This window comes from Alligator mississippiensis, chromosome 3 (genome assembly GCF_030867095.1).
Source record: "Alligator mississippiensis isolate rAllMis1 chromosome 3, rAllMis1, whole genome shotgun sequence".
In the NCBI taxonomy this organism is placed as follows: Eukaryota; Metazoa; Chordata; order Crocodylia; family Alligatoridae; genus Alligator; species Alligator mississippiensis.
In genome coordinates this window covers 36,283,513-36,310,550 of record NC_081826.1, presented here as the reverse complement: position 1 = coordinate 36,310,550, position 27,038 = coordinate 36,283,513, and the positions used below count along the sequence as shown (strand labels likewise).

At 42.4% G+C, this 27,038-nt stretch overlaps 1 protein-coding gene across 6 annotated transcripts in view; it reads left to right on the top strand.

Moving 5' to 3' along the window:
• RIMS2 (regulating synaptic membrane exocytosis 2) overlaps positions 1-27,038 on the top strand; it is a 933,811-nt gene that overhangs the window by 155,149 nt on the left and 751,624 nt on the right. For all 6 annotated transcript variants that reach the window (XM_059723819.1, XM_059723822.1, XM_059723820.1 and 3 more), the window contains one exon: positions 15,554-15,764. In XM_059723819.1, the coding sequence (XP_059579802.1) occupies positions 15,554-15,764 (211 nt within the window). The remainder of the gene's footprint in view (positions 1-15,553; positions 15,765-27,038) is intronic.

Genomic DNA, 27,038 nt, shown 5'->3' with positions numbered 1-27,038 from the left:
GTTAGTAGTAGTTCTAAGTGTATTTGATTACTTATTTTATTTTGAAAAAGCAAGTCTGAAACATTTTAAAAATGATTTCTTATTCATTATGACATTCTGCTTTTTTTAAAACTTGAATCTAGTCTCAGGTTTTTTTGTATATAATATAATGTAAAAATGCTATGTACAATCCATTTAATAAAATACTAATTTAAAGATAGGAGGAAATTATTTGTCATTAAGCTATTATCTTGCAAACAGTTAAGATAGTTTTAAAATTAGATTGAGCAGAGTGCCAAATAAATCAATAAAAATACATAGTTACATGCTTTTCTGAACAAGACTGAAAACAGTGGGTTCAGTGAAGAGTTAATTTTTTATTTGCTTACATGTAGTTTAACTTAACTCCAGTAAATCAACAGAGAAATGCCATAGAATTAATTGGGCCAATTTTTAAGTGGCCATATGGTCCTAGCCTTTGTATTTACTTTTTCCTCTAGCCTTACACACACAGACCATTGTACTTGCAAACAACTACTGAGTGGCACTGCCAGCAAAGGTGGACATGGTTGATTAGTAAACAAAGGCCCCAGCTTTATTCAATACTAAATATTGTAAGTAGAAAGGACAGGTAAAGTAGCCTTGCCAATTCTAATTCAACTTTTTTTCTTTTCCCCAGCAGCCAGCAGCCCATTAATTCAGGCACTACAGTGACTGCACATGCCTATTTAGCCAGTGTCCTAAGATTTTTCAACTGTATCATTTATCTTTACTCTCTAGTATTGAAGTTCAGTAAATATGGAGCCCTGTGATTCAGCCTATGGGTCTTGAACCGACCTTGCGCCTGGATCCTGTCTGGTACCTAAGCTGGACTGAGCACTGTGGGCACTGCACACAGCACAGGGGGGCAGTCTAGGGCATGGGCTGCATGCGGTGCCCATGCCAGACTAGCCCTGAGTGCTGGCTCCTGGGCTAGGCTCTGCAGGGCCAGTGTAGCTCAGTGTATGTGCCAGCTCTGCTCTGAGGCTTGAGCTTTAGTGGTACATTGGGTATGTACTGCCTGGGATGCGCCACTGGACTGGCCCTACATGTTGGGTCTGGCACGTACAGACAGCCTGAGGCATCCAACCGTGGAGTTACTTGGTAGGACTAGTCCAGCAGGACACCCAATTCAGTGTACAACCCATACACCACATGCAGAGTGAACACTGGAGTGGGGCTGGTGCGTGTTGCACATGGTACAGGGGGCTGGCACAGGGTACATGCTGCATGCAGTGGTCAGGTCCTCTGCTCTGGTTTGGCCTGATCCAGCCCTCAGACCAGCTCAGTGACCCTCATCTTGCCCATGGCCCAATGAGTTTGATACACCTGGGCTATATAATACAATATCTTTCCTAGTCCTGTCCTTTTCCATATGCTGTCCAATGGTTTCTGCCCTTGTCTGGAAGCACAAGGATGTAAAATGCACTTGTGCCTCCAGCTCACATACCTTAGATGGAATATGGATATGGGCTATCTTTTGCAGAATAACAAAAACTTAATGAGGTCATGTTAAGACAAGTAGGGGAGGTATCACTTCAACCAAGAAGAGGATTTATTTGAGATTTTCTCATTCCAAGAATAAAGGGCATTTGTCACAGTGAGCTTAATGTTCTATTGAAAAGATCAAGTTTGGAATTGTCTCTCTAGTTGCTTTTACCACATCCCTGAGATCCCCAAGATCCAAAGGACAAGTCAGCTGCCCCAACCTTAATGTTCCATCTCTTCACATTGCTGTTCATCTGGCACACAAATACTTCCCTAGATTTATTACAGGCAGTGACATCACTAACGTCCCCTTTGCATCCCTCTGGACTCTTTAATTGCACCAAGAGTGTTCACAAAGTACCTAGACATCAGTGTAGACTGACTGAAGCACCAAGTACAGGAAGAATTCAGTACATTTTTAATCATCAACATAAAAAATTTGTGGCCCAATGGTGTTTTGTATTTTTGTCATCCAACATGGAAGACTTCATTTCTGTCAACTCCAAAGTTGGATTGCATCAGTTTATTTGCCTAAACAAGTCTGTACGCATTACCATGAGGATTCCAAAGAAAGTTCTTCAATCTCTAACTTGGTGGAAATATGTAAGAGGTGTTTATGAAGGCATTTCCATCAACCTCATTCCTCCTTGAAGATTATGTTAATAGATACTTCCACACAAGTCTGAGGGGCTTGTATGAACAATCTAATAGTTCAAGAACATCAAGCCCTGCACATCAATATACGGGAAGTGAGGGCCATCCACAATATCTGCAAGGCATTTTAAGGAATATAGGAAAATATTGTAGTTGTCAGGTGATGTGAAACAGTGCAAGAATAGTATTCCAACTAAACAGACAAGTGGAGAGGTAAACCCAGTTATGCTGGAAAGCTTCATAATAAAACATGAACTTGAGCTGATGATTCATGATCAATCACAAATGGTCACAACAAGGCTGTGTCTCGCAATGTATTCAAGAAGAGGCTTCCCTCACTTGAGTCTATTACAACACTAGAAAATAAAAAATGTCTTCAGATCTGCTTAATATCTGATCTAAGCCATCTATCACTGTACCATGTGTTTCTCATTCTTTGTACACCTGGCCTATTTTATGCATTTCCTCCTGATTCCCAACTCCCAATCACGATTCAGAACATTAAACACAGCACGGTCAATTTTGTTTTACTATCCACTTCTTGGCCATAACAAAGAATGTATTTAAACCTTCAGTCTTTGATTTCAGAGTTCAATTCTCAAGGCTATGGACAAATTCCACCTTTGAATCTATAGTCACTACATCTAAAAGTATGGATATTTAGTGTTGATAGGGACATGAGAGAGAACTTAATAAAGACTTGACACAATTCACTTACCTTTCAAATTAAAGAGGATCCTTCATCTGATCGCATCAATGCCATGTTCCTGTTACTTTCCAAAATAGATTAGATGTTTAAACTGTTTGCTGTATCTCAACCTGATTGGGTTATCTCTAAATTCTCTGAGAATACATTTTACTGCAATGTCTGATGTGCATCTGCTGTTTCAAGTTTTCTCGGTATTCTTTTATCCAATAGTGAGAAGGTTTTTAAAGTGTCTCCAAAGTTTATCTTTGTGTTAGGTAACCTACATCTGTATAGGACTTAAATCTAGTTCTGTCCAATTTAATGGATGCCCCTTTGACCCTATAGCTTTGTGTCCTCTTCCATAAGTCTCTGTAAAGAACTTAATTCATAGTATCTGATGAAGTAGGCTGTAGCCTATGAAAGTTCATGCTGCTCTGAATGAGCTAGTCTGTAAGACGCTATGCTATCCTACCCTACCCTGAAGGAGCTGTGCTAACTTCAGACTAACATGGCTAACTACCTCTCTCTCTCTTCAATATTTAGCAAGAAGACTAGGTGAACTTCATGCTCTGATTGTATAGAGCTTTCTGATACTATCATTGATGTAGAAAAAAATCTCTGAGACTGCAAAAACATTTCTTCCTAATATAGTCTTGGAATTTCAGTTCACTTGCATACATTCTTTCCAAAGCCACACATTAGAAAAACAGAACGGGCTCTTTGTACTTGGGATGTTCATAGGGCTCCATAATGTTGTCATATCTGGACACTTCAGGAGTTCCCAAGATTTTCTGTGACACATGTGAATGGTATCACAGGTGAACTGGTATCAACTTTAGTTTCTTGAGCTATGTCACCAACTGGCTGGGAAGTCACTTGATGGGAAGATTGTTTATTCATTCAATATGGGTATGCTTCAGTCTGAGTACATCAACACAAGATGCTGTTGCACAGTGGTTATTGCACATTTATTTAGTACATATATAAGCAAGTACTTGTATAAACAAGTATTAAATAAATGTGCAGTAACCAGAGTTACTGCACAGTAGTGCTGGCGAATGTCTTTTAAGTGATGCTACTGCACAGCAGCCTAATAATACTGCACGGTAACGTATTAGCACTGTCTGCGCTGTGGCGCACTGCTATGCAGTATTATTAGGCTACTGTGCAATCAGTGTCTCATGTAGACACACCCTCTATGTACTTTTTCCAAAACTAGGAACTTATGCAAGCTTCAAAAACTGTTCTGAAATTTGGCTGTTCTGTGCTGTATTTGCTGTTTACTTAGACTCTGCTTGGGAGTCACCAGTAGTAGAATTAGAATACAGAAAGTGACTCAAAGAAGGAAAAGGGATCTAGAATGTTATTTGTATAGCCTGTATGTATATTGCATAACCCACCTTTATCCCAAATACTTTGAAATCTTTGAACCACTAGCTCCTGAGATAGAGAGGGAACTCAAACTTGGCTAGAGGTATGAGGATGTGAAAGGCACGTCTACCCCGCTAACAGATGCTGCTGTTGAGAAACATCTCTGGTCTAGGTGCTTTCCTCTTCCTCTTCCTCCTCCTTGCCAAAAAAGTGGAGTATGTAGATGGACTACACATTTCAAAGAGTATCAGTTACTTTTTAACTTAAGCAAATGGGACCATGAAATTATTAATAAAGTAAGCATAAAGAAATGTAGTGCCCATTCCTTGTACACTAAAAACTGCTGTGGAAGTTGATAGGAGTTCTGAACATATAAGATATGTATGGTCAGGTCAATATTGTTAAGTTTTATTAGCTACAGAAGGCTTGCACTTGCATATTGGCATTGTAACTATTACCTTCATAACTGCATAATAGCCGTGTGATAATTTGTTAGGAGCAGTTTCTGCTGCAGCCTCAAGACCTGTATGAAATCCTGGTTCCATTTTAGGCTGAGTACTTGTAGTTTCTATTAAAATTAACGAGAACCTGGAAGTGCTTAGCACCTCTGAAAATTAGGTTATAGGTTGGTATTTCTAGAACCCTTGTAAATAATTTCTGTTTGGTTCCCTTTCACCTTTCATTTTGCTCTAAGCATACTAGTTTAACACTGTTTCTGATATTTCATAGCTTTTATTCCTTAGACTTTAAGGTTAGGGCCCCGCCATATGTTCAGATTAAAACTGGATAGATTAATGTTGTAACAGCTATAAAGCTGTTACACATTTTTAAGCACTAACTTTGTAGCTGATTGACTCTTTTACAGTGGAATGGACATTTTTATGGTGCGATAATTACTTTGTATGTGTGGCTGGTTTACATTTATTGTATGTTTAAACATTTAATTGCATGAACATTACTTTGCACATGTGACTAGTCTAAATTTATTGTGCAGTTGACCAGTTAATTGTGTAATATATGTAATGTGTGGCAGGGGCCTTAGATCCATATTGTTCATATAGGGCTAGATTAAACTAATTTTCTTAGTGTGTGTCTACATTGCCTATGGCAATGTTGTTACTGCACTGTGCTTTAGCACTTCCTCTTGGAAGTACTAAAGCATGACACAGTAACCACCCATACTGCTCCATACATGTGTTGCATGGTTATGGTTAGCAACTATTTTACCACACTGGCATGCTATAACAGGGGAGCGCGCCGCTATTGCACAGTAGCTACCAGTCATGCTTGGACACCTGTGAATGTTACGTAGTTGTAGTATGTCACTACAGTGATGTAGTGCCACATGTAGATGTGCCCTTTATTTCTGAAACATGGAAGATATTGTAATTAGCCATTCTGAAATGAAAACTTTATAATTTTACAAGAAAGAAGCAAAATTCAACACTGAGACCTGGAAGCAAATGCCCCTGTTCTAGCCCTTTGTTTCAAGCAAATTGACATTTACATGAGTACTTTTCATTACCAGTCCTCCTGTGAAATATGAACCATCTTAACAAGAAAGAAGAAAAAAATCAACATCCTGCTTGCCATCAAGACACTTTTGAGGTAAACAGACTGCTCAAACTTTTATCCAAGCCTAATTTGTCTAAAATGAACTTTTCCACCCATGAGAACTTATACCTCCTTCCAGTTCTCCTGTGCAATATGAAGTTTCTTTTTTACCTGGAAGAAAATTTACAATCTTTGCATTCTCCTTCACCTGAGGAGAGACATGTGAGCCTGAAAGCTTGCAAATAAAGAATATTTTTTTGCAACTATCTAGTTGGTCTAATAACAAATATCTGTACCACACTGATGCATCCTTAGGCACCTAAATAGACTTGGGAAGAATTTAGGCACTTAAGTGCCAAAAAGTGATGTAGATCAACCCCACTCCAGAACCTGCAAAACCACTAAAGGTCATAGACTCCTAAGGAATCTCCATTTTGGCTGGAAAAGTTACAGCCATAATTTGCCTTGATTTTTTTAATACATTTTCTCAAAAGCAGTCTAGATGAGCCACCTGGATAACTCCTGCCTGAGTTTGTTGGAATATAGCCTGGGGTTGGGAGGGATGTAAAATTAGTGATTCCATAGACACATGGCTATCTGCTGTTTGTTGCCAAGAGCATCATTTGTTTAAAATCATTTGTTTCATTCATTTGTTTAAAACACATAGCTGGTGGTGATTGACTGTACTTTTTACATTAGATAGTAATTGGATAACAAACTGGGGCGGCAGGAGCCAGAAGCCAGGATTCCACCCCACCTTTTCAAGGGAGTAGCCTCAGCAGTGAGTCAGTGTCAGGTTCCTACTTCTTTTCTCTTTTTCTTGCCTTATGAGTCTTATAAGTCTTTAAGATGTGATTAACAAGGGAGTGGTAGATTTTCTTTGTGTCTTCTCAGACTGAGGATTCCTAGAACTAAGGTGTTCTATTTCTTGGTTGAGTGTTCTTATCAGGCAGTTGTGCAAAAGGTGAGCACTGCCACTGTGACTATGATGCTTGCGAGTGAGTATGAGGTTCTGTGCCCTATGCTGAACTCAGTGCTGCTGTCAGAGTCACCTAAGTAGTCTGGCTCAGGTTTGTGCTCCCCTCTCACCCCCATTCTAAGTACTCTGAATTCTGAGGTGATATAGGTGCTTAATGTGCAGCTCTGAGTCAGTGAGATGTTAAGGACCTTTGGTATTACTCCATGGAGCATTCCCATTATTGCATAGAATGTATTACCTAGCACAATCTGGATATGCTTCTTGCCCAAAAGCTTCTAACTTTACTACTGTACAATAGTACTTAGCCTGTGTTTTCCTACTTGAATGCACAAATTTAGTATTTTAAGTGCAGTTAAAGTACTACACATCCTAAGTGTAATGTACAACAAAGCTATGAGAATGGGAATTGCCAACCCCAGTGTATGGAGAAAGAATTGCCTAGTCTAGGCGGTGAGGAATTCTAAGGAGCACTTCAAGCCTTGCAGGGCTGGCCTGTCCTATCCTGCAGAACCTGTGGCTGCAGGGAGCCCTGCAGCCAAGGGGCCATGTCCCACTTGCCCCCCGCTGCCTGCGCCATGTTTAAAGGGCTCAATGCAGGCAGGGAGGCCCTTCTCGGCCAAGTGGGGGAGGAGTTCATGGCTCCACTCCTGCCCTGGCCCTGGCCTCAGGGAGGAAACCCAGGCATACCCAGCAAACCCAGGCATCCCCAGCACATGCTGCCCCCACCCCTTGCCCCCTGCAATGTAGCCCACATGTGTGCAGCCTGACCCCAACTATTTTATTTCAGTGAGTTTATACAACAGTTAACTGCAATTTTGATTTTTTTGATGGATCATGGGCCCCAAAACTACATGTTGCAGGGGCCCCCAAAAAATTATGGGCTGGCCCTGAACCTTGCCCCTCTCAGTGGGTTAGGAACCTAATTTGGCTGAGATGAGGCACCTCCTTTCCCTTGGATTTACAACTAGGAAGCATCAGGCAACTAAGATAGGTGAGGCCTTTGTCATACAAAATCAAGAAACAGAAGTCACCTATGTTGTCTTTTTTATCCAGTAACCTAATGTCCAGAGCATGTATCTGGTATGTGAGAGATTCAAATCTGCTTCTGCCCAAGGCAGGTATCCCACCTCCCAGGAAAATACCCGAATCTCAAGGCCTTTGGGTATTCTGGGACATCTCTCTCTCTCAATCTCTCCTACTGAAGGTGCTGCACTTTGTGTAACTAGTGAAATATTGACTGGGCCAGGGATGGACTGAGGATTACTCTTATAACCTAGTAGTTACCATTCGTAGGGAACACCTGGGTTGTGGTTCCTGCTACAATAAATAATTCTGTACAAATGTAGATGCTGAGGGGGTAATACCAGTAGACATTTAGGTACTGAGGGATTGTAAGTGTCTTCAGTGTTAGGGAGCAGCTTAGTGGGAGTTTTGAGGATTCCAATACATAAATGTTGAACTTGAAGACATAACTGCTCCTTTTGTATCTATCTTTTAAATGAATTTGAAAACTCTCCAGGGGCGGTGCTAGGGGGGATTTGGGGGCCTATAGCCACCCCAAAAGTCACCTTAGCCCCTCAGTAGCTACCCCTCCCAGTGCCACCCCTGTCCAAACTCCCTGCCTCCCCACCTGGGCTGCTGCTAACCTTCAACATGCAGCTGAGCCTGCCTCGCTCCTGCCTGCTGTGAGGATTGCCCCATGACCCAGCCCAGCCCAGCCGGGGCCCCATTTACATTCGTTACCCTCCCCCCAGCTCCCCTGCACCATGCCCCTGGATGAGTTGCTGGGCTCTGATTGCCTCATCACTTGGCCCAGTTGAGGCCCCCTCCACAATGAATGGGGACCCGGCCGGGTCTTGGGACAATTGTAGCCCGTGGTTCCTCCAGAGCTGCGGTGCGGGTAGTCAAGGGGAAGGGGTGCACATGGCCCTCGATCTTTGCATAGGGCAAGGGCAGACTGCAGCTGTGCCCTGCCTGCTTCCTGCCTCTGTGTCTCGCTGCAGCCTTTGAAAGTGGTGCCTTGTGCCTTGCTGCCTGGCCCGCTCAGTGGCAGGATGCACATGGCACCATGCCGCTCTCAAAGGCTGCAGTGAGGGGGCGGGGAGCAGGCAGAGTGCAACTGCAGCCTGCCTTTACCCTGTGTAAAGATCAGCGCGCTCCTATGCCCTCCCAGACTGGCGGCGTGCAGTGGCAGGAGCCCCAATCCCTGAATCCTACACTCCTCGTCCCGGCTGGCCAGCTTGTCCCAGCCCCAGCCCCAATCCCTCCCTCACTGTGGGTCATTGATCTGCCCCTCGCCACACCCCTTCCCTCTCCCCTCTGCCCACTTATGCCCCTTCCCTCCCCCCTCTGCCCAAACTTATCAGCTGGAGGCAGCTGTGTCCAGTGTGGTAAGGACTGCTGCCTGTTTAGTCCATGGCCGAATCTCCAAATCAGCGCCAAATCTTTTCCAAGTCGATTCAGAGGCTTCCAATTTGATTTGGGGATTCAGAGATTCAGCCACTGAATCGGGCCAAATCTCCTCCAAATCGAATCAGCTATTGAAGCTTCGCACAGCCCTGATAGACAGACAGACAGACAGACAGACAGACAGACAGATCTATATAGATGCCTCTGCAGTAATATGTATGCCCAGGAGGAATGCAATTTTGTATTGATATGAACATGAAAACAGTAAGATGCATTGTCATACCTCCCCATGCTGGACCACATCAGGCTGCTGTTTGTGTCCCATCATAATAGACTGTGTAGGCTTTTGTTAGGGTATAATCTAGCACTGTATCTTTCATTTGCTTCCCTGTCTCATTGTGTCTTTCATTGGCCACACTGTCACACTTTAATGGGCATGGCCTGTTTGTCTATTACCCCTTCAGAGAAGTGGGAATTTACAACTCAGCTGCCCTAGGACTCCAGGACTAGTGTGGACCCCCCCAAATATCCCAACGTCTTGGGCATGTCTTTTCCCAGAGTCTTGTGGGCAGTGTACCTTACAACTTATGTCTTTGAGGATGTACATGATAGCTGAAGCACACAATATACAGACTTTGTAAACATTTCCACCAGAATTGCTTTTTATTTTTGTTATTAGATAGCACAAGAAATTAACAGATTTAAGTAAAAATCATTAAGCATCTATTGCCAGGCTACAGGGATGTGTGCAGTCAGTCCCGGTGTCTAGGGCAAAGGCTAAGAGCCGGAGTCGAGTGTTAAGCTGAGGTCAAGAGCCAGAGTCTGAAAACTACAGAACAAGCCAGGTCAGAAGCTGGAGTCTAGAAGTCACAGGACAAGGCAGGATCAAGATCCAGTATTGTAATCAGGAACAAGCCTGATTTACAAGTTCTCTAGGAGGCCTGTGCAGATTGTCACTGTTTGGTTTTTAGGCTCTGTTCGGGTTAAGGTAAAGTTTTGGCAAGCATGGCTGCCAATGGCTAGCCACTACAAGGATAAAGGGCATGACAGAAGGATGACTCCTTTCCAGCTTGAACAATAATTCCTTTGCACCATCCCCTGCCTCAGCTACTTCTCCAAATAATGGATTCTCTCTGTATGTCTCCCCCTCCTCCTACAGCAGTTTCTTCTTCCTGAGCTGGTCCCATAATTCTAGACTTTTAAATCAGAATGGATCAGCAGATCCTCCTGTCCCAGCATCTTGTATATCACAGGTCATTGCATTTTACCATCTTGCTTCTTTACCAAATCCAATAACTTGTGTTTGGTTAAAATACATCTTCCAGTAAGGCACCCCCTTGAATTGGAAAGATCAAGATGGTGAATCCCCTACTTCAGTTTTTTTACTCAGTCTCTGTTGTTTTCAAGACTCATTTCTTTTGTTTTTCCCCTTTCTTGGAAAAGTCTTATGCATCAAAGCCCAACTGTTTATCAATACATTTGAGAAAGTTGGTTTCACTAAGAATACGGTCCTTTCCTTGTCCTGAGATACTCCCATGGGAGCTATTCATATTTATGAGTCTCCATTTTTCCTTTGTCTAAGAAAGACATTACATTAGCCCTGAGAACATATGGATGACTTACATCCATTGAAGCAGTTTTTAAATCAGAACATGTAAATCCTTCATAGACAGATTCCATAAATTATCACAACTTGAATTTGGTGAAAGCCACAGCTTTCTTACCCAGCTAGGGTATTCACTCCTGAGTACCTGCCGGGATTGTCCTATTACTCAGCTGGCACCAATGACCCAATATGCTACAAACATGAATTCTGTCAGTGTGTTCTCTGTGAAGGGTCCTTGACTCTGGGACACCTTTGTGCTTAAGTATCATGCTGAACTGGGCTCTAAATGAAAGTGATAATAGCATGCATAAACATCTAGATATTTTTTTTTAAGTGCAATATACAAATCAAAACAATAGAGTAAATGTCTTGCATTTCTTATTTTTGTCATACTGTCATCCCCTTCTGGGGTTTGGTACTTTACAATCACAGAATAGAAAAGGGACATAGTTTCAAACCACTGTTAAAGGACCGACTTATGAATCCATACATTAGTTAAAATGTGACTTTCTGTGTCACTGAGAATACTGTCTTCAATGAGACCTGCTCTGGTGTAACAGGGCAACATTTGGCCTTTAGTTCAGTCAAATTTGAAGTAGTGTAAAGAAGAGCGAAGAGATGGCACTATGAGGAGAGTGTTGGTCAGAGGAAATGTGAGCCAGGGTGCAAGTAGGAGTGAAGCTGTGCAGGACCTGGAAGGCGAGGACAAGGAGTTTAGCCTAATATGAAAACAAGCAGAGATCTTGAAGGGACTCCAGGAAATGGAGGATTAATAGCATGTCTGGAGAGTAAAAATTGATCCAGACTATAGGTATTATACATATGCATATGCTGACCAGTGTTTGCTCCTCTTGTTACATGTCTCCTTCTGTACCCTTCCCACAGTTCAAGGAGAAGGAAGAAATGAGTGATAGTACTTGGAAAGAGAGAAAAAGTGACAGTATTGCCCAGACCACTCATTCAAAAGTCATGATTTAGATTCTCTGAAATCATGAGATTTAAAGAAATATAATGTGTAGTTTTTTTATTTGCCTTCTGGTTTTGGAGCCTTTAGGATGTACTTCTGTGAAATTTTCAAGCCCTTTTTTTCAAAAACCATGAGGACTAGAAACTTAACTCTTTAACATTATAGGTAGGATTCTCATTTAATACTTTGATGCCAGAACCTGTATCTTTAACAAAAATACCTATTGCAAGACTTGTGCTAAAATTGTTGGAGTTGGCAATATTGAGAGAACTTTCCTGTGTTGAAAAGGGAGCTACATAAAATTTGACTTTAATGTTGGCAAAGCATGATTTTGATAAGAAGTTTAAGAATAATTCATCTGTCCCATACTAGAATGAAAAAAGCAATATAAATAGTCTAGGTATATTTAGTACTGAATAATAGAAATAGGTAAAGCTGCACTCTGAAAGAATCAGTCAATCAATCAGACTTCCTTTAGCATAATAATGACAAGTTTATTATCTTGCAGTCTTGTATCTCAGCCAGGGTATTATGTTTACCAGTAGTTGGTCTCACAGTAGAGTGAAGTTACTGTATTTACTTGAATACAAGATGACCTCCCCAAAATTAGATTCTATATATGGAAAATATATAAATGTATTATAATTTTCCAGGTGTAGAATCTAATTATCAAAATATTATTTTGAATTAATCCCCCTCCCACTCCTACAGCAAGGAAAATAGTGGCTGGGAGGGTAAGGTGGCCCCCTTGCCTTCTGCCCTTGCAACTTCTTTCCTTCTTCCCCCTGTGGCCTTCTTCCCCCCCCCCCCCCATTGCTGTCAGGCTCTGTTTCCACCCCCCCCCAAGCAAAATGTGGAAGTGAGCTACATGTCACAATATGGTGGGGGCGGGGGAAGGGACAGACAGGAGGGAAGAAACTGCAGAGGGGAACAAGAGACTGCTGTGGGTCTGATTGGTTGCTGCAAATTTTAACACAGGTACTCCATAACACAACTTTGATATCACTTTTGTACCGACTTATACATCATAAAAACTGTGCTTGGTATTAGCTCAGAACCAAAAGGCTCATGACTTATGATATTGGGCTGGGCCCCAGCAGAGTCAACAGCATTTCAAGCCATTGTGATCCCACAGTTAGCACTGCTCAGTATGTGTGTGTACTCCAGATACTCCCCAAAAGGAACTGTGTGCTAATTAGCCCACTGCTCATAACTGGAACCTGATCTTCTTGTAACACAGGGGTGGGAAAAATATGGGCTGTGAGCTGGATCCAGCCTGCCAGGTCATTCTATCTGGCCCATGGGGCCCCTAAAAAGATTAGTAAATGAATATTTTTTTGCTCCTGGCTGCCTGTCAAAGCTGACAGGCAGCCAGGAGCAGTAGGATACAGGGGGAACCCTCAACAGAACTGAGCAGCCCAGCCCTGCCCATCCCCAGCCATTTCACTCTCTTTCTGCCCCTGCCCTGCTGTGCCACCACTTGGCTCCCAGCTTCATCACTAGACTGGGGAGCATGGGGCCCCACTGGTAAGTGTGTGTGTGTGTGGCGGGGGGGCAGGGGCTGTGTGTATGTGTGGGGGCGGGGGCAATGTGTGGGCAGGGGCCATACACATACACCCACACCCCCCTTACACTGCCATACATTCAGACCCCCACACCCACACCCCCTCATATACCTCATATACCTTTCTCCACACACAATCCCCCACAAACCCCATACCCACCCAGATTCCATATACCCACATATCCACAGCCCCCCCCACAAACTTATATGTATCCCTCCACAATATACAAGAGTAAGATTTGATTTTAAGCTATTGTGCAATCACCTCTGTGTACACTACACAAACACATGGAAATTGGGACACAAATATTTTTTGAAATCAAATTAATGAATGCTGTAGATGTTTGTTTTTTAAAATATAGTTTGGTATTTTTCTGGTTCCGAGATGGCAAAACCCCTTCTTCTGGGGGCAAGGGGTGGGACTTTGGGTGACAAAGGTCAGGGGTTAGGGGGCGGGACTTCTGATTACAAGATGGCAACCAGGGGGTGGGGCACCTGTCAAGGGGCAGGGCTATCCATGCGGCCTTCCATAGTGTGCCGAAACTCAGTAAGCGGCCCTCTGCCCAAAATAATTGCCTGCCCCTGGTGTAACAAGTCCTGGGACCCTCCAGAAATGTATATGCAGATGAGGCTCAGGGCTGTCTGGTCTGTCTCTACGCCATAAAGGGTTAGGCCACACTAATCACATGTGATAGGCTGAGACAGGGGGCAACAGAAGTTTGGTGTTGTTTGCCAGACATTTAAGGTTCATGAGGAAACAGGAATAATTGGAAATGGCAAAGAAAGGCACAGCTCAGCTGTGGGAGTGAAGATGAAGTTGAAATGTATTTGATGTAGTGGCTCACTATGATTGGAATAAGAGCTGGTGGTGATGGGGGCTGAGCGTAATGGGAACTATGTTATTCAGATGGGCTGTACTAACCCGCCCTTTTGGCTAAGATTGAGCATTTTTGATCAAATGCACCAAGATAGCCCTATGGAAAGTGCGCTCCTTGTTGGCTCTAAAGGGGTTGTGCTTTTCCACGACGGAGTGTCTGCAGTTAGCAATGCACGAGCTGCACTTCTATAGAGTCAGAGAAATGAATATGAAAGAAGGAGGGGATGAAAAGTTCTGGCAAGGGCTGGACTTCAGGGGGTTGTTTCAGCCCCGCATAGGTATAGGCTAAGCTAAGAGTCAGCATTTGTGGATAGAAAAGGCGGACGAGGGTTGCATATGGGATAGGGACAACAGAGGGGACCTCTATTGCACACAGTGTTTTTTTGTTTTTTTTTCCTGAAAAAGTACAGGATGACTGACACGACAAGTGTAATATGTGCTTGATAGACAATACTAAGGGATGTTTGTATATGCCGTGTATAAATGAGACAACGGGCAATATGATATCAATTACGATGTGTGTATTCTGTAATTTTTGAAATCTTATGTTGTACTACCTCCTGTGAGCCCTCTGTTGGGGGCTGTTTTGAGACTGTTTGCTATGGTCTGTTTTCTAATAAAATGTAAAAAAAAACAACAAAAAAACCAAAAAACATTTTTGGGACCTAAGGGGAGGGTGTTAGGACGGGTTCTGTTCCTCTTGGTGCCAGCCTGGTATTTCAGTTCCTTCAGACCTGGTGCCAGTTTTCTGGGGAGGGAATACCTACCCCTTTTTTTTTAAGGACCAAAAAATAAAAAAGGTTGCCATCAGCATTTTTGGCACCAGGGGAGGGTGTTTGAGCTTCCTCTGATCTCTCTGAGTGCCTGCCTGGTATTGTAGTACCTCAAGGCCTTGTGCTTATTCCCTACTGCCCGTTTTTTTTTAAGGGACATGCAAAAAAAGAGAAAGAAAGAAAGAATGTATTTTATATGCTCAGCTCAGCATGGGCTGCATTCAGTCAACTCAGTCAACTTTATAGTTGGTTTCCATGTTTGAGCACATGTTGCTTCTAGCAACAGTTTAATGATACCTAATGTATTTAATGTGGCTGGTGGGGGGGTTGCTGGTACATGACTAAGATGACGATGGGGGGAAATCTCATCTTATATTTGAGTCAATATGGTATTTATCCTTTATAGCAGTTGACTTACAGTAAATTGTATGTTGTCAGTGCTGAGACCCTTAACTCCTTTGTTTTTAGCTATATTTCTATATGAAATAAATTAAATCTCTTCATTTTGTTTACTCTGGTATTTTTTATTTGATTTGTTTTGAAAAACGTGTTGTGTCAGTGTATGCACAGATAAAAAAGCTTTTTATTCGTGTTTTCTTTTGTAGGAAATTGCATCAACAATTTGAAATGTATAAGGAGCAGGTGAAGAAGATGGGAGAGGAATCACAGCAGCAGCAAGAGCAGAAGGGTGATGCCCCAACTTGTGGTATCTGCCACAAAACAAAATTTGCCGATGGCTGTGGCCATAACTGTTCATATTGCCAAACTAAATTCTGTGCACGATGTGGAGGAAGAGTGTCTTTACGCTCAAATAAGGTAGGGATTGATTTTCTCTATTGATGTTGATTCCTTTAAAGTGTGATGTTACTTGATACTGAAGTATTTTGAAGATTATTATAATAATTATTCCACAATTATGATGCTTTTCTTATTGGAAAAAGATAGCTGCTGAAAAATGGCAGTTGTCTGTACCTGCCAATAAGTTTGGTATCTGTTGTTCAGAGTCTCTTAAAATGCCTTGCCTTCATTATTTAAACAGCTTTCGTTTCAAGAAGTAAACTACATTTATTTTATAATCTATGAGTTTTTTTCCCCTTTGTCAAAAAAAAAGTCCATTAAAATCTGGTTCCCTTGTGGACCAATAAATGTGGCTTTCATTTTTAAATATGCTTCAGTTTTGCTATTGAATCCATGAAAGTGCATCCTTGGGCCTGTGTGGATGGGTTCTTATATCTGTGTAAAGGTGCTGAAGGGTTTCCTTGAGCTTGCAAGCTCAAACAGGGTGTTTGCACTCTTGGGACAAGGCTCTGCAACAGGCTGTGCACACTGAATGCATGCACGTGATTGGACAGCTGGAGCTCCAGGGCGGGAACCCTGGGAAAAACAGGGGAGACTAGCTGGGGAGAGGGGAGTTGAAGCTGTGTGGAGAAGGGCTGCTTCTGAGGGGGCTGCTACCAGGACGAGTGCTTCTGAGAGGACGACGGGCAGAAGAATTGTGACTGAGTGAGCTGCTACTGAGGGCAGAGGAGCCACAAGCTAATGAGTACCCAGGATTGCCTGGTATTCTTTACTAAAGGAGCAGGGGTTGTGCAAAGAGGTTCCCCTCCCCACTCTTAAGATCCCTGGGTGCAGGGAGTCACTGGGAGGGAGTCAGGGACAGGGATTGCTAGAGGAGGTTTTCTGGGAGAGCTAGAGAAAGGAGCAGGGAATCGTGGCTGTGTGGGAGCCCCAGCAGAGAGCTCTATAATGTACAGCTGAGAAGGGGCACTCCAGGTGCCAAACACAGGGGAGCTGCCTTGGGAAGTGTCTGGGGAATGGTGTGATAGATTGCAGGCACCCAGGAAAGACTGGAAAAGGGAAGAAACCCTGGTCTCCAGAGCAGCCACACCTAAGGTCCTGACAGGCACCCCCATCTTCTGTCCAGATGATGGCATCGCCATCTTTCTTCTGAGGCAGAGCGAGCACCGCTCCCCACTGCAGGCACTGCACAGTGGGCTACTTTGCTGCAGGCAGAGTGATTTTGTGGAGACCTGGCTGACTAAGTGTATATATACCTGTTATAAGTTGCCTGAGTGTTAAAGTTGATACCATAATTGTTTTTGTTACATGATAAGTATTTACTTTATCTGCTGGTATAGATTATTATTGAGCTCATTGAAAATATTTTGTTTTTTATTTATGGGATGTTGAATTTGTCAACCTCTCAGTTACTACTATTGTAAATAATGAATTATTGTAAATAGTTATTTAGTGGTGTGGGGAGGACCATGGGAGAGTGCTCCAAGAGTGGTGCTCCCAGCTTGTAGATGGAGTGGGAGTAGACCCAGACCTATTGGCACCCCAGAATCCCAAAAATTTGGACATGGCTTCAGGTAGCACTGCCGCCAGGGTCACGTATGTAATAAAAAGGAATTTACCTTTTGATAACTATGTTAGGACAAAGCAGACAGCAGTGATTCTCAACCAGGGTGCTGTGGCATTTTGGGGTTCCTTGAGATCCTTTCCAGTGTGCCATGGGGTGCTGTGTAATGTTAGCAGTATTAGGTGTGCAAACATGATTCACAGGGTAAACCAGAGATTTCAAATAGAAATGAATGGTATTAAAAACATCCTGACCTCTTCTGGGCTTTCTGAATTCTTTGCAACAGAAGAATCTCTGTATTATTTTTCTGTAGTTAAAAACACAACTGAAAACTAAGAGCTGGCATTTTCTGAGGGGGTCCCTTGAATCTAATGAGGGGTGCCTTGAGTCTAAAAAGGTTGAGAGCCACTGGGATAAGGAGAGTGATTGTGTACCCAGTGTGAGCACAGGTTCCCCAGGTCCCACACCAAATGGATGCCACTCCCTGCTTAGCATGTGCACATGTGCCCCAGCCCCACACTCAGTCGCAGCCCTTTGATTGTGGGATCCCCTGCTGCACCACACTCTGGGCTCCCCTAGCCCTGTGAGCAGCACTGTACCACCCCACCCTCTGGGATGGAGGCAAGAAATAGAAGCCAGCAGAGTGAGGGGGAACCCGGAGACCCCAGCTGCTGCTGCAGCTAGAGCAATGTAGGGAGCCACAAATTAACCCCTCAGAGGCGGCCTGCAGAGTGCCATTTGGACAGCTCTGGATTACCCGTTCAGAGAGGCCTGAGTTTTCGTAGGCCAAAGCCAACCTGTCCTGTCTTATGTTAGGATAGTTAGAGGATAGAACAAGGATTTGTTTCTGGTTCTGCCTGCCCCAGATTCATTTGAACAAGTCTTTTAGCATTGTAGCCTTAAGTTAGGCATTTAGGAAATTTTATTATTTATCTACTTCCTTGTGTTGATGGAGGTAGTTAAATGAGCTTTGTAAACTGCTTTTAAATTTTCACATAAGAAGTAGTACAAAATGCAGCATATTTACAGAATGTCACTAGAAATGATACTGAGAATAATATTCTTAATTTTTTAAGAGAGCGTTTTTTTCAGAAAATTTATTTTTTGTTTCAGCAGGACAGTTGCCAGACATGCACATAGCAGTGCTCCTAATCTGACTAATTGTAAGAGAAACTTGATAGGAAATTGTTTTCTTTCTAGCATTAAACTAAAGAACGCAGTTGAGATTCAATATGCAAATTGTAAATCAGAAAGTATACAGAAAGTAACAGAGATTATATATTGCGTATATCTATCAACCTGCCTTGAATGTAATGAAAGTTGTAATAAATATATTTCTAAAATTCATGAAGTGCCTTTTATGCTGATGGATTTCACGTGCAATTACTGCTTTTGATAACTAATTAATGTTACTGCAGTATTCAATGTAAAGAAAACAGTCATTGATGTGATAAGTTATCAAAACTAGCTGGAATTTTCCAGTCAAGTACAGTATGAAGAAACATTAATGAAAGGAAGTTACTTCTAAGGTCAGAAACTATCAGTCATTTGGCACATAGAAAATGCTCAGAAGTGGGTAGTAAGGGAAGAAAAATCAGTCAGGTGGTATGAAACACTTCCCTATTCTTAAAGAAGTTTTGTGAGAACTTTGATGCAAAAGATCATGCAGATCAGATAGTATTTAAAGTCATTCACGAAAGACCTATGGATAGCAAACTGCATGATACTTATGGAGCTAAGTACAACTCCTACATGCTTCTGCCACAGTTGGCTCTTTCCTGATTGTACCCTCAAGGCTTTCACATTGATTATTAAAGATATTAGAGGATGGAAGCTGTACTTACAGTTAAGGAATGATTGACAAATGATTGATATCCAGCCATACAGGAGTTTACCATGGAACTGGCTTATTTTATTTATTCTGTCTGAAGAAATAAAAGTTCTCCAATGGTTGTGGTTTGAGGTCTTTGTTATCTATTTAGTAATTCCAGGCTATGGGCCAAATTCTTACATCTTAAAACAGCTTATGCTGTTGTACATTCCAAGGCAGATCCTTGAAGGTAACATATATATTTTAAGGGGAGGCTGCAGAAGTGCGAAGCAAATACAACCTCCATTCTCTTGGAGTGTCCCCAGAGGGACAATACAGCTTAAAAAATGTGTGCTTGTGGCTAGAAATGGAGGATGGCAACAAACCTGAAGAATGTGCTGAAATTGTTCTGGAAACTAAAATCTTTCAATAAATTCAGGGCAGGTATAGATATTACACTTTTACCAGTACAAGTGATTGGAAACCGGCCTATACCCATAACAGAACAGAAGTTTGGCACACTAAGCCAGTTTATATCTGTAACAGAACAGAAGTTGAGCACACACAGAGACTGGTTTAAAAATGGCAGAACCCAGTCTGAAGTTTGCCCCCTTCCCCAACCCCACAAAAGACAAACATGTGGTCTGTTTGCTGCCAATCTAAACTATGCTGCTTATAGAAAACTGTGTAACTTAGATCGATTCTGCCTCTGGCTTTTTGAATGTGTGTACCTGACCTCTGTGACTACAGCTGGTATAACGTTTCCAGAACCCCAGGGAATTTAAAGCTGTCCCTGACTTTGAGTTGTTTAAAAATTCAAGGGTGCAGACAGAAGTGCAGCACCCCGCCTATAATTGAAAACACTTTGCAGGAAGTGTTCTGCATTACAGTGATCCCCTGGAACAAACAGAAGTTTACTGTTGGTTCTAGGGAGGAGGGGAATCTATCTGTTAGCAGGCTGGCTGCCTACAGTCACTTTCTCTTAGCAATGGCCTCTCTTCCCCATGAGGCTGCAAAGTTTTCAGAATGGGAGGGGGGAAAGGGAGCAGAGGGAGCTGGTTCTAGGGGTTCCCCAGCTAGGGCTGGAAGGTGGGGTGAGTGAATTGGAGCTCCCCTCCAGTAGGGGCTGAAAACCCCCCAGACCGAACTCCCTCCACTCCCGTTCCCACCTCTCATTCTGAAAACAGCGGTAGGCTGGTAGGCAGGCAGACAAATTACAGAAGTTGCTCTGTTCTAAAACATATATGAGAACATATCTCCCTGGCACGCTATTGCAGGGAATCAGTTAGACAGGCCAAGGTGGGGCTTGAGCTCAGGCTGGCTTCAACAATCAAGGACAATAACAAGTCCTTCTTCAGGTATATAGTGGGCAAAAGGAAAGCTCAGAGCAACATAGGGCCCCTGCAGGACAAATCAGGACAGTTGGTGGTTGACTCGGGGGGGGGGTGGGGGTGGAAGCAGAGCTCTTCACTGAGTTCTTCGCTTCAGTATTTCTGTGTACCGGCCAAGCCAATTCCCCCAACTCGATCATTGACGGATGTCCACATGGCACCAGTCCGCCTATGGTAAGTTCTGAAATAGCTAAGGAGCTCCCGGAGGAGCTGAATGGGTACAAGTCAGCAGGCCTGGATGACCTCCATCCATGACTGCTGAAAGAACTGGCCAGAGTCATAGCTGATCTGCTGGCACAGCTGTTTGAGCACTCGTGGTGCTCCAGCCAGGTCCCTGAGGACTGGAGAAGGGCCACTATGGTGCCCATTTTCAAAGAGAGAAGGGATGAGCCGGGTAACTTTAGACCAGTCAGTCTTACCTCTATTCCTGGGAAAATGCTAGAGAAAATAATCAAAGAACACATTTGTGCAGGCCCAGCAGGGGAAACGATGCTGAGGGGAAACCAGCATGGGTTTGTCACAGGTAGATCCTGCCTGACAAACCTTGTAGCCTTCTATGACCAGGTCACACACTGCCTGGATACACGAGCTGAGGCTGATGTAATCTTCCTGGACTTTAGGAAGGCCTTCGACACAGTTTCGCACCCTATCCTCATTGGGAAGCTAGCAGACTGCGGAGTGGATGCCTACACGGTCAGGTGGGTGGCCAACTGGCTTAAGGACCACACCCAGAGAGTGGTGGTGGATGGTTCCTTCTTGGCCTGGAGGGAGGTGGGCAGTGGGGTCCCACAGGGTTCGGTCCGTGGACCGATATTATTCAATATCTTCATCAGCGATTTGGACGAGGGCGTGGAGAGCACCCTCTCCAAGTTCACTGATGATACCAAGTTATGGGGCAAAGTTAGTACACCGGAGGGCAGGGAGCAGATTCAGGCTGATTTGGACAGGTTGGATCAATGGGCAGAGAGAAATAGGATGCAATTTAATAAATATAAATGTACGGTACTCCACTTGGGAAGGAGGAACCCCCAGCACATATATAGGTTAGGGAGTGTCCTTCTCAGCAGCTCGGAGGCAGAGAGGGATCTTGGAGTCATAACTGACTCCAAGATGAACATGAGCTGGTAGTGTAACGAGGCCATTAACAAGGCCAATTGCACCTTGTCGTGCATTAGCAGGTGCATGACTAATAGAACAAAGGAGGTGATGCTCCCCCTCTCTGCAGCACTGGTCAGGCCGCTGTTGGAGTACTGTGTTCAGTTTTGGGCGCCACACTTCAAGAGGGACACGGGGAATCTGGAGAGGGTCCAGAGGAGGGCCACTTGCATGATTAGTGGCATTCGTGATAGACCCTATGGGGGGAGGTTGAGAGAGTTGAATCTCTTCAGCCTTCACAAGAGACGGCTGAGGGGAGATCTTGTGGCCGCCTATAAATTTATTAGGGGAGGTCAACGGGGAATAAGGGAAGCGCTGTTTACTAAGGCACCCCAGGTAGTGACTAGGAATAACTGGTGTAAACTAGTTGAGAGTGGATTTAGGTTAGATATTAGGAAGAAATTTTTCACAGTAAGGGTGGCCAGGATCTGGAATGGGCTTCCAAGAGAGGTGGTGCTATCACCTAGCTTGGAGGTCTTCAAGAGGAGGCTAGATAGTCACCTGGCTGGGGTCATCTGACCTCGGCCCTCTTTCCTGCCAGGGACATGGGGTCGGACACGATGATCCATTGTGGGCCCTTCCGACTCTACAGTCTATGAATCCATGAATCTTCATCTGACCCTTCATGCTGTGAGGGTTCAGATTTTCACCCGATAGGCCAATTTTAAAGTGGTCGGCAGCTGTGCACTCATGTTTGGTCACAGCTGTAAACTGCTTTCTATGGCCAGATCATGCCAAAATTGCCACTTCTGTCTGTGCCCTAATAAGTGTTCCCAACTGCAGGAACACTCCTGTCCTTTCTTGAGTTGAGTACTTCTTGAGTCTCCTGATTTTCCTCTACTATTGACCTGTTTCACTTTGTGATCTGATGGTGGTCAAGCATTAGAACAGGTTACCTAGAGAAGTTGTGGAATCACCATTCTTGGAAATTAGCAAGAGCAGGTGTGGCAGACACTTGGGTGGAATGATTTAGTTGGGGACGATCCTGTCTTGAGCAGGGGGCTGGACTTGATGACCTTGTAAGGTCCTTTCCAGACCTGCGTTCCTGTGATCTCTGACTCATAATAAGTACACTTACTTCTGCCATTTCCCTAGCCTCTGTATCTTCCTCTACAACCAACATTTAAAATGAAAATCATAAGTTTACTTAGAATTCTTCTTTCTCTTGTTCATTCCTAGCTGGAGTTTGTCCTGTTTCCATTTGTAAGGTTTTTTGGAGCAGAGAGTGCCTTCATATGTGTCAAGTACAAAGAAACTCCTATTCCAACTGTGACCTTTGAGCTTTACTACAGTGGAGACAATTATTACTGAGAAAATAGTGAAATTTTTAAAGGCAGATAAATGATCTAGTACAAGATCTCATGTTGCAAAGGTTTTTGGTAACATGTACAAGAGACAGCTGTTTTAAGTAGTTGCTTACTGTAATAGACACCCAAACACATCCATACTATCCATATTAAGACAGCTTATCTGTTCCATTCCTTTTTTTGCTGTTCAGATGCTATAAAGTGGATGGGAACTGGTGAAATCCCCCTAGTTAGGGGTTCTCCTTTGTTTTGTGTTTCTAATTTTTAAAAAATTCAGTTGAAATTTTCAGCAAATTCTTCCCAATTTTGTGGATAATTTTCAGTTGACCAGAACCCATATTTTTGGGAATAAAGTATATGCTAAAAACCAAATCAACCTCAAGTATGCTCACCCTACTCGGCAGCAAAGTGTATATTAACAGACATACTACATAGTGACGAATGAAATACCTACTGAATGAGACATTGTCCAATAGTATCCAGGTAGTGCAGCTGAAAAAAATTAAATAACCTATTCGACATATCCAGCTTCCATGCCCTGATAACTTTGTATCGATTAGACACAGGACAAAGTGACAACTCTCTGAAGCAGATATTCTGTGATCAGCTTCTTATCACTCTCCCCCTTTACTTATAGAGGGAGGGAAAAATTATTGTCCAGACAGTCAACTTTCAAGTTAACCATTAAAGTATGCCCAGTATCCCTTTTCAGAGTGGTTGGCACTAATAGCAGCAGCCAAAGCATTCTTATCTCTATGGTTAGGGACAAAAAATTACACACAAACTGGTATAAGTATCAGAAACTGGTTCAAATCTGTAACACAATAGACATAAACCGCTTTGAAAATGCTCAAAACCAGTTTAAGATAAATTTGGATGGATGTAATATCAGACTTAACTGATTTAGGTTAAATTAGTTAATTGAACTTCTATCCCAGATCTATAAGAATATGAGCATCAAAACCTGAAATGTTTTTGAGGCATTCTGGAAAATATAGCAGGTCTGCTAGGTGCTTCTTGTTGAAATTAGGGTGAGGGCACTTTTAATTTCCTTTGTTGTCAAGGAGGTTGCTACATTAATTTTTCAGCAAACCTTTCTACCTCAAGAATACTATTTGACATCCTTTACAATTGGAGAGATGCTGCAGGAAATCTGTTTCTCCTGGCAAGAATGTTATCAATCCTACACTACTGAATAAAAAAGAATGGAAAAGATTTCTTGACCTTTTGATGACAAAAACATCTTAAAAACTCAGTTTCATTCTCCAGTTCAGGAATGGGAGTCAATATGTGATTTATAAAAAGTTCAAGAAGGTTGTGTTTTATGTCTCTTGAAACTACTTTCATTTGAGACCTGAAGAAGGAAGTTTGATGTCCAAAAGCTTGTCCACCAGCTCTCTTGACTATACAGTTGGTTCAGTAAAAGATATGGTAAAAAATCCTTGTCCCTCATTTCCTGGACCAGCATGGTTACAATAATACTCCATACATTTGTATAAGGATGCCTCTAAATACTGGAGTTATCTCATGGATATTTGAATCACCAGTACTAGTTTACTATATTGCGTTTTGGTTTAAAATCCATACAAGTTCACAAAATTCAAAGCAAATGTTGTGGCCATACTTGCCTTGGAAGCATTTCTGTTTCCTTTCCTAAACAATTGGCTGAATAAGTCATCACTGTGGGAAGTACCCAAGAATCCTGTGTTACCACTAGGATTCAGAAATCATTAGGGTTCAAGTTAGAATTAACCCTTGGTTCTCATCTGCAGACAAATGAATCCTGGTAAGATGTAGCTCAATTATTTTTTTTCTGACCAGGACAGGATCTGGGCTACTACAAGCTTATAGAAAAGGATTTGTCCAATCCAGCAGGTTTCTTTTGCTCAGACCATGCAGTGATTATAAGGTCTCACAACCACAAATGTATTCATCGTGTCTATGGCACTTGTACTCTTTAAAGAACCTCAGTTTAATGAACTGAGGTGTTTTAATGAGTACTTGTGGATTCACTGGAAACCTGAGACCCAGTGAAAGCAAGCAGCACGTTGACGTTCTCCAGCTGATGGGTATTTCTAGTGACAATCTCCAATTATCAGTGGGCTTTCACACATTCCTGTAACTTTCAGTGGTATCATCCTGATTTGATTAGTGCACAAAGATAAATTTCACACCTTGGCCTCTTCAGGAACTAGGGATGGTTGATAGTAATAAATATGTATTAAGTCTCAGTATCTAAAATATAGTCCTGATTCATAGAACAACCAAAATAATATGATAAGGAAGACCAGCAGTCTGGTCACTATATTTAGTTTTAGAAAGGAAAAAGGCACTATATTGGAAAGCTTCAAAGTTATAAGAATGGTTGAATAAAAAATTTCTGGTCACTATCTACATAGTGGGAAAGAGCAATAATACAGGTGAAACAAATTATGTGGTTGATCAAGTAATTCTGCTAATACGGCACACTAGAACTGATCTTCTTTTCCAAATCCAAGAGCAGGAAACAATCTTACGTTCTGGTTCTGGCTACAGATTAAGACATCTATAAACTGATGAGTTCATGATGCTTCCCAATGTTATAACTAAACTAAGAAGAAACAGAGTGTACGCTGTCATAAAAGCAATGTGCTACTAGCCCACTGGGTAGTGAAGGTGTTATGTAGTTCTCAAAAGACCAAGGAGTTAAGTTTGTAGAATGATAAAGCTTGTATATTGAGAGAGCAGTACTCTTTCTACTGTTTTGCTATTCCCTCCTGCAACCTCCAGGCAAATGTAACAATGTATACATGCAGGGATTTAGGTTGTAGCCGTGTTGGTCTAAGGATATAGGCAGACAAGGTTCCTTGGGTGAATTTGATATCTCTTATTAGACCAACCCAAATGGTTGGAGAATGGTTATTAAGCAAGCTTTCGGGTTCAAAAACCCTTCGTCTATACATAACACTCTTAAAGGTATCCACACATCTCCCCCCTTAACATGTAACATATCCCCATGTAAATACTAACATTGGAAGTTTAGTTCAACCCATAGTTAAAGCACATTTTAACCTGTCTCTATTAGTCTTTGTGTTGGGTTTTTAGCTCTAAGTGATGATCTCAGTTTCTCTGCATTCTTAGTCCTTATTGGTTCAATTCTTGTTTGGTTTCCTTGTTCAGATGTCTCTACTTCTGTGTCATTTTCAATCTCCTCTGTCATTTCTTGTTGCTTTGATGTTAGCTCTGTTTCCTTGGGTGAGTCTCATAATACTACTTCTTTTCTCCCGTTTATGAGCTGTAAATGTCATCTCTTCCTTCTTAACACCTGTCCTTCTGGTGTGACTACTTTATAGGATCTGGGAGCTACTTGATGGGAAGCTAGTGGTTTTTTGTTCCACGTTCATCCATCTGAAATAAGCACCATATCTTTCTTGTGCAGTTCTGGTAACTCCCTGGAACCCCTTTCATAGTACCATTTTTGTTTGAGTTTGTCAATTTTTTTAATGTTTTCACATTTTGCTTTTCACTCTGATGAGCATCATCCACAAGATTTGGCAGCCTGGTTTTGTATTTCCTGTTAAACAGCCTTTTTGCTGGGGACAATCCATGTTTCATGGGTGTTGGCCTGTAATTTAAGAGTGACAGATAAACACTGGTGTGTGAATCTGTAGCTTTTCTCAATGTTTTCACTATTTGTTCAACATTTTCCATGAAACCATTGGATTGTGGGTATTTAGGACTTGAAGTGTTGTAACAGAATCTATATTTGTGTACAAACTCTTTAAAATCAAGACAGTTGAATTGAGGTCCATTGTCTGTTCTCACAATTTGTGGAATTCCATGCCTAGCAAAAATCAATTTGATGTGAGTTATTGACATGGTTTGCTGTTGTGCTTTTGAGCAATGCAACTTAAGGATGGTGAGAATAATAATCCAGCACTAATACTTAATTTTTTCCCTGCATGTATGAATAAGTCAGTGCCCACTTGATATCACCAAGCTACAGGCTCCTCCATGACCATCAAGGAGCTTTCATTACTTTTTCCTTCAAGTTTTTAAATTCAGCTTCATGTTCATGTTCCCATA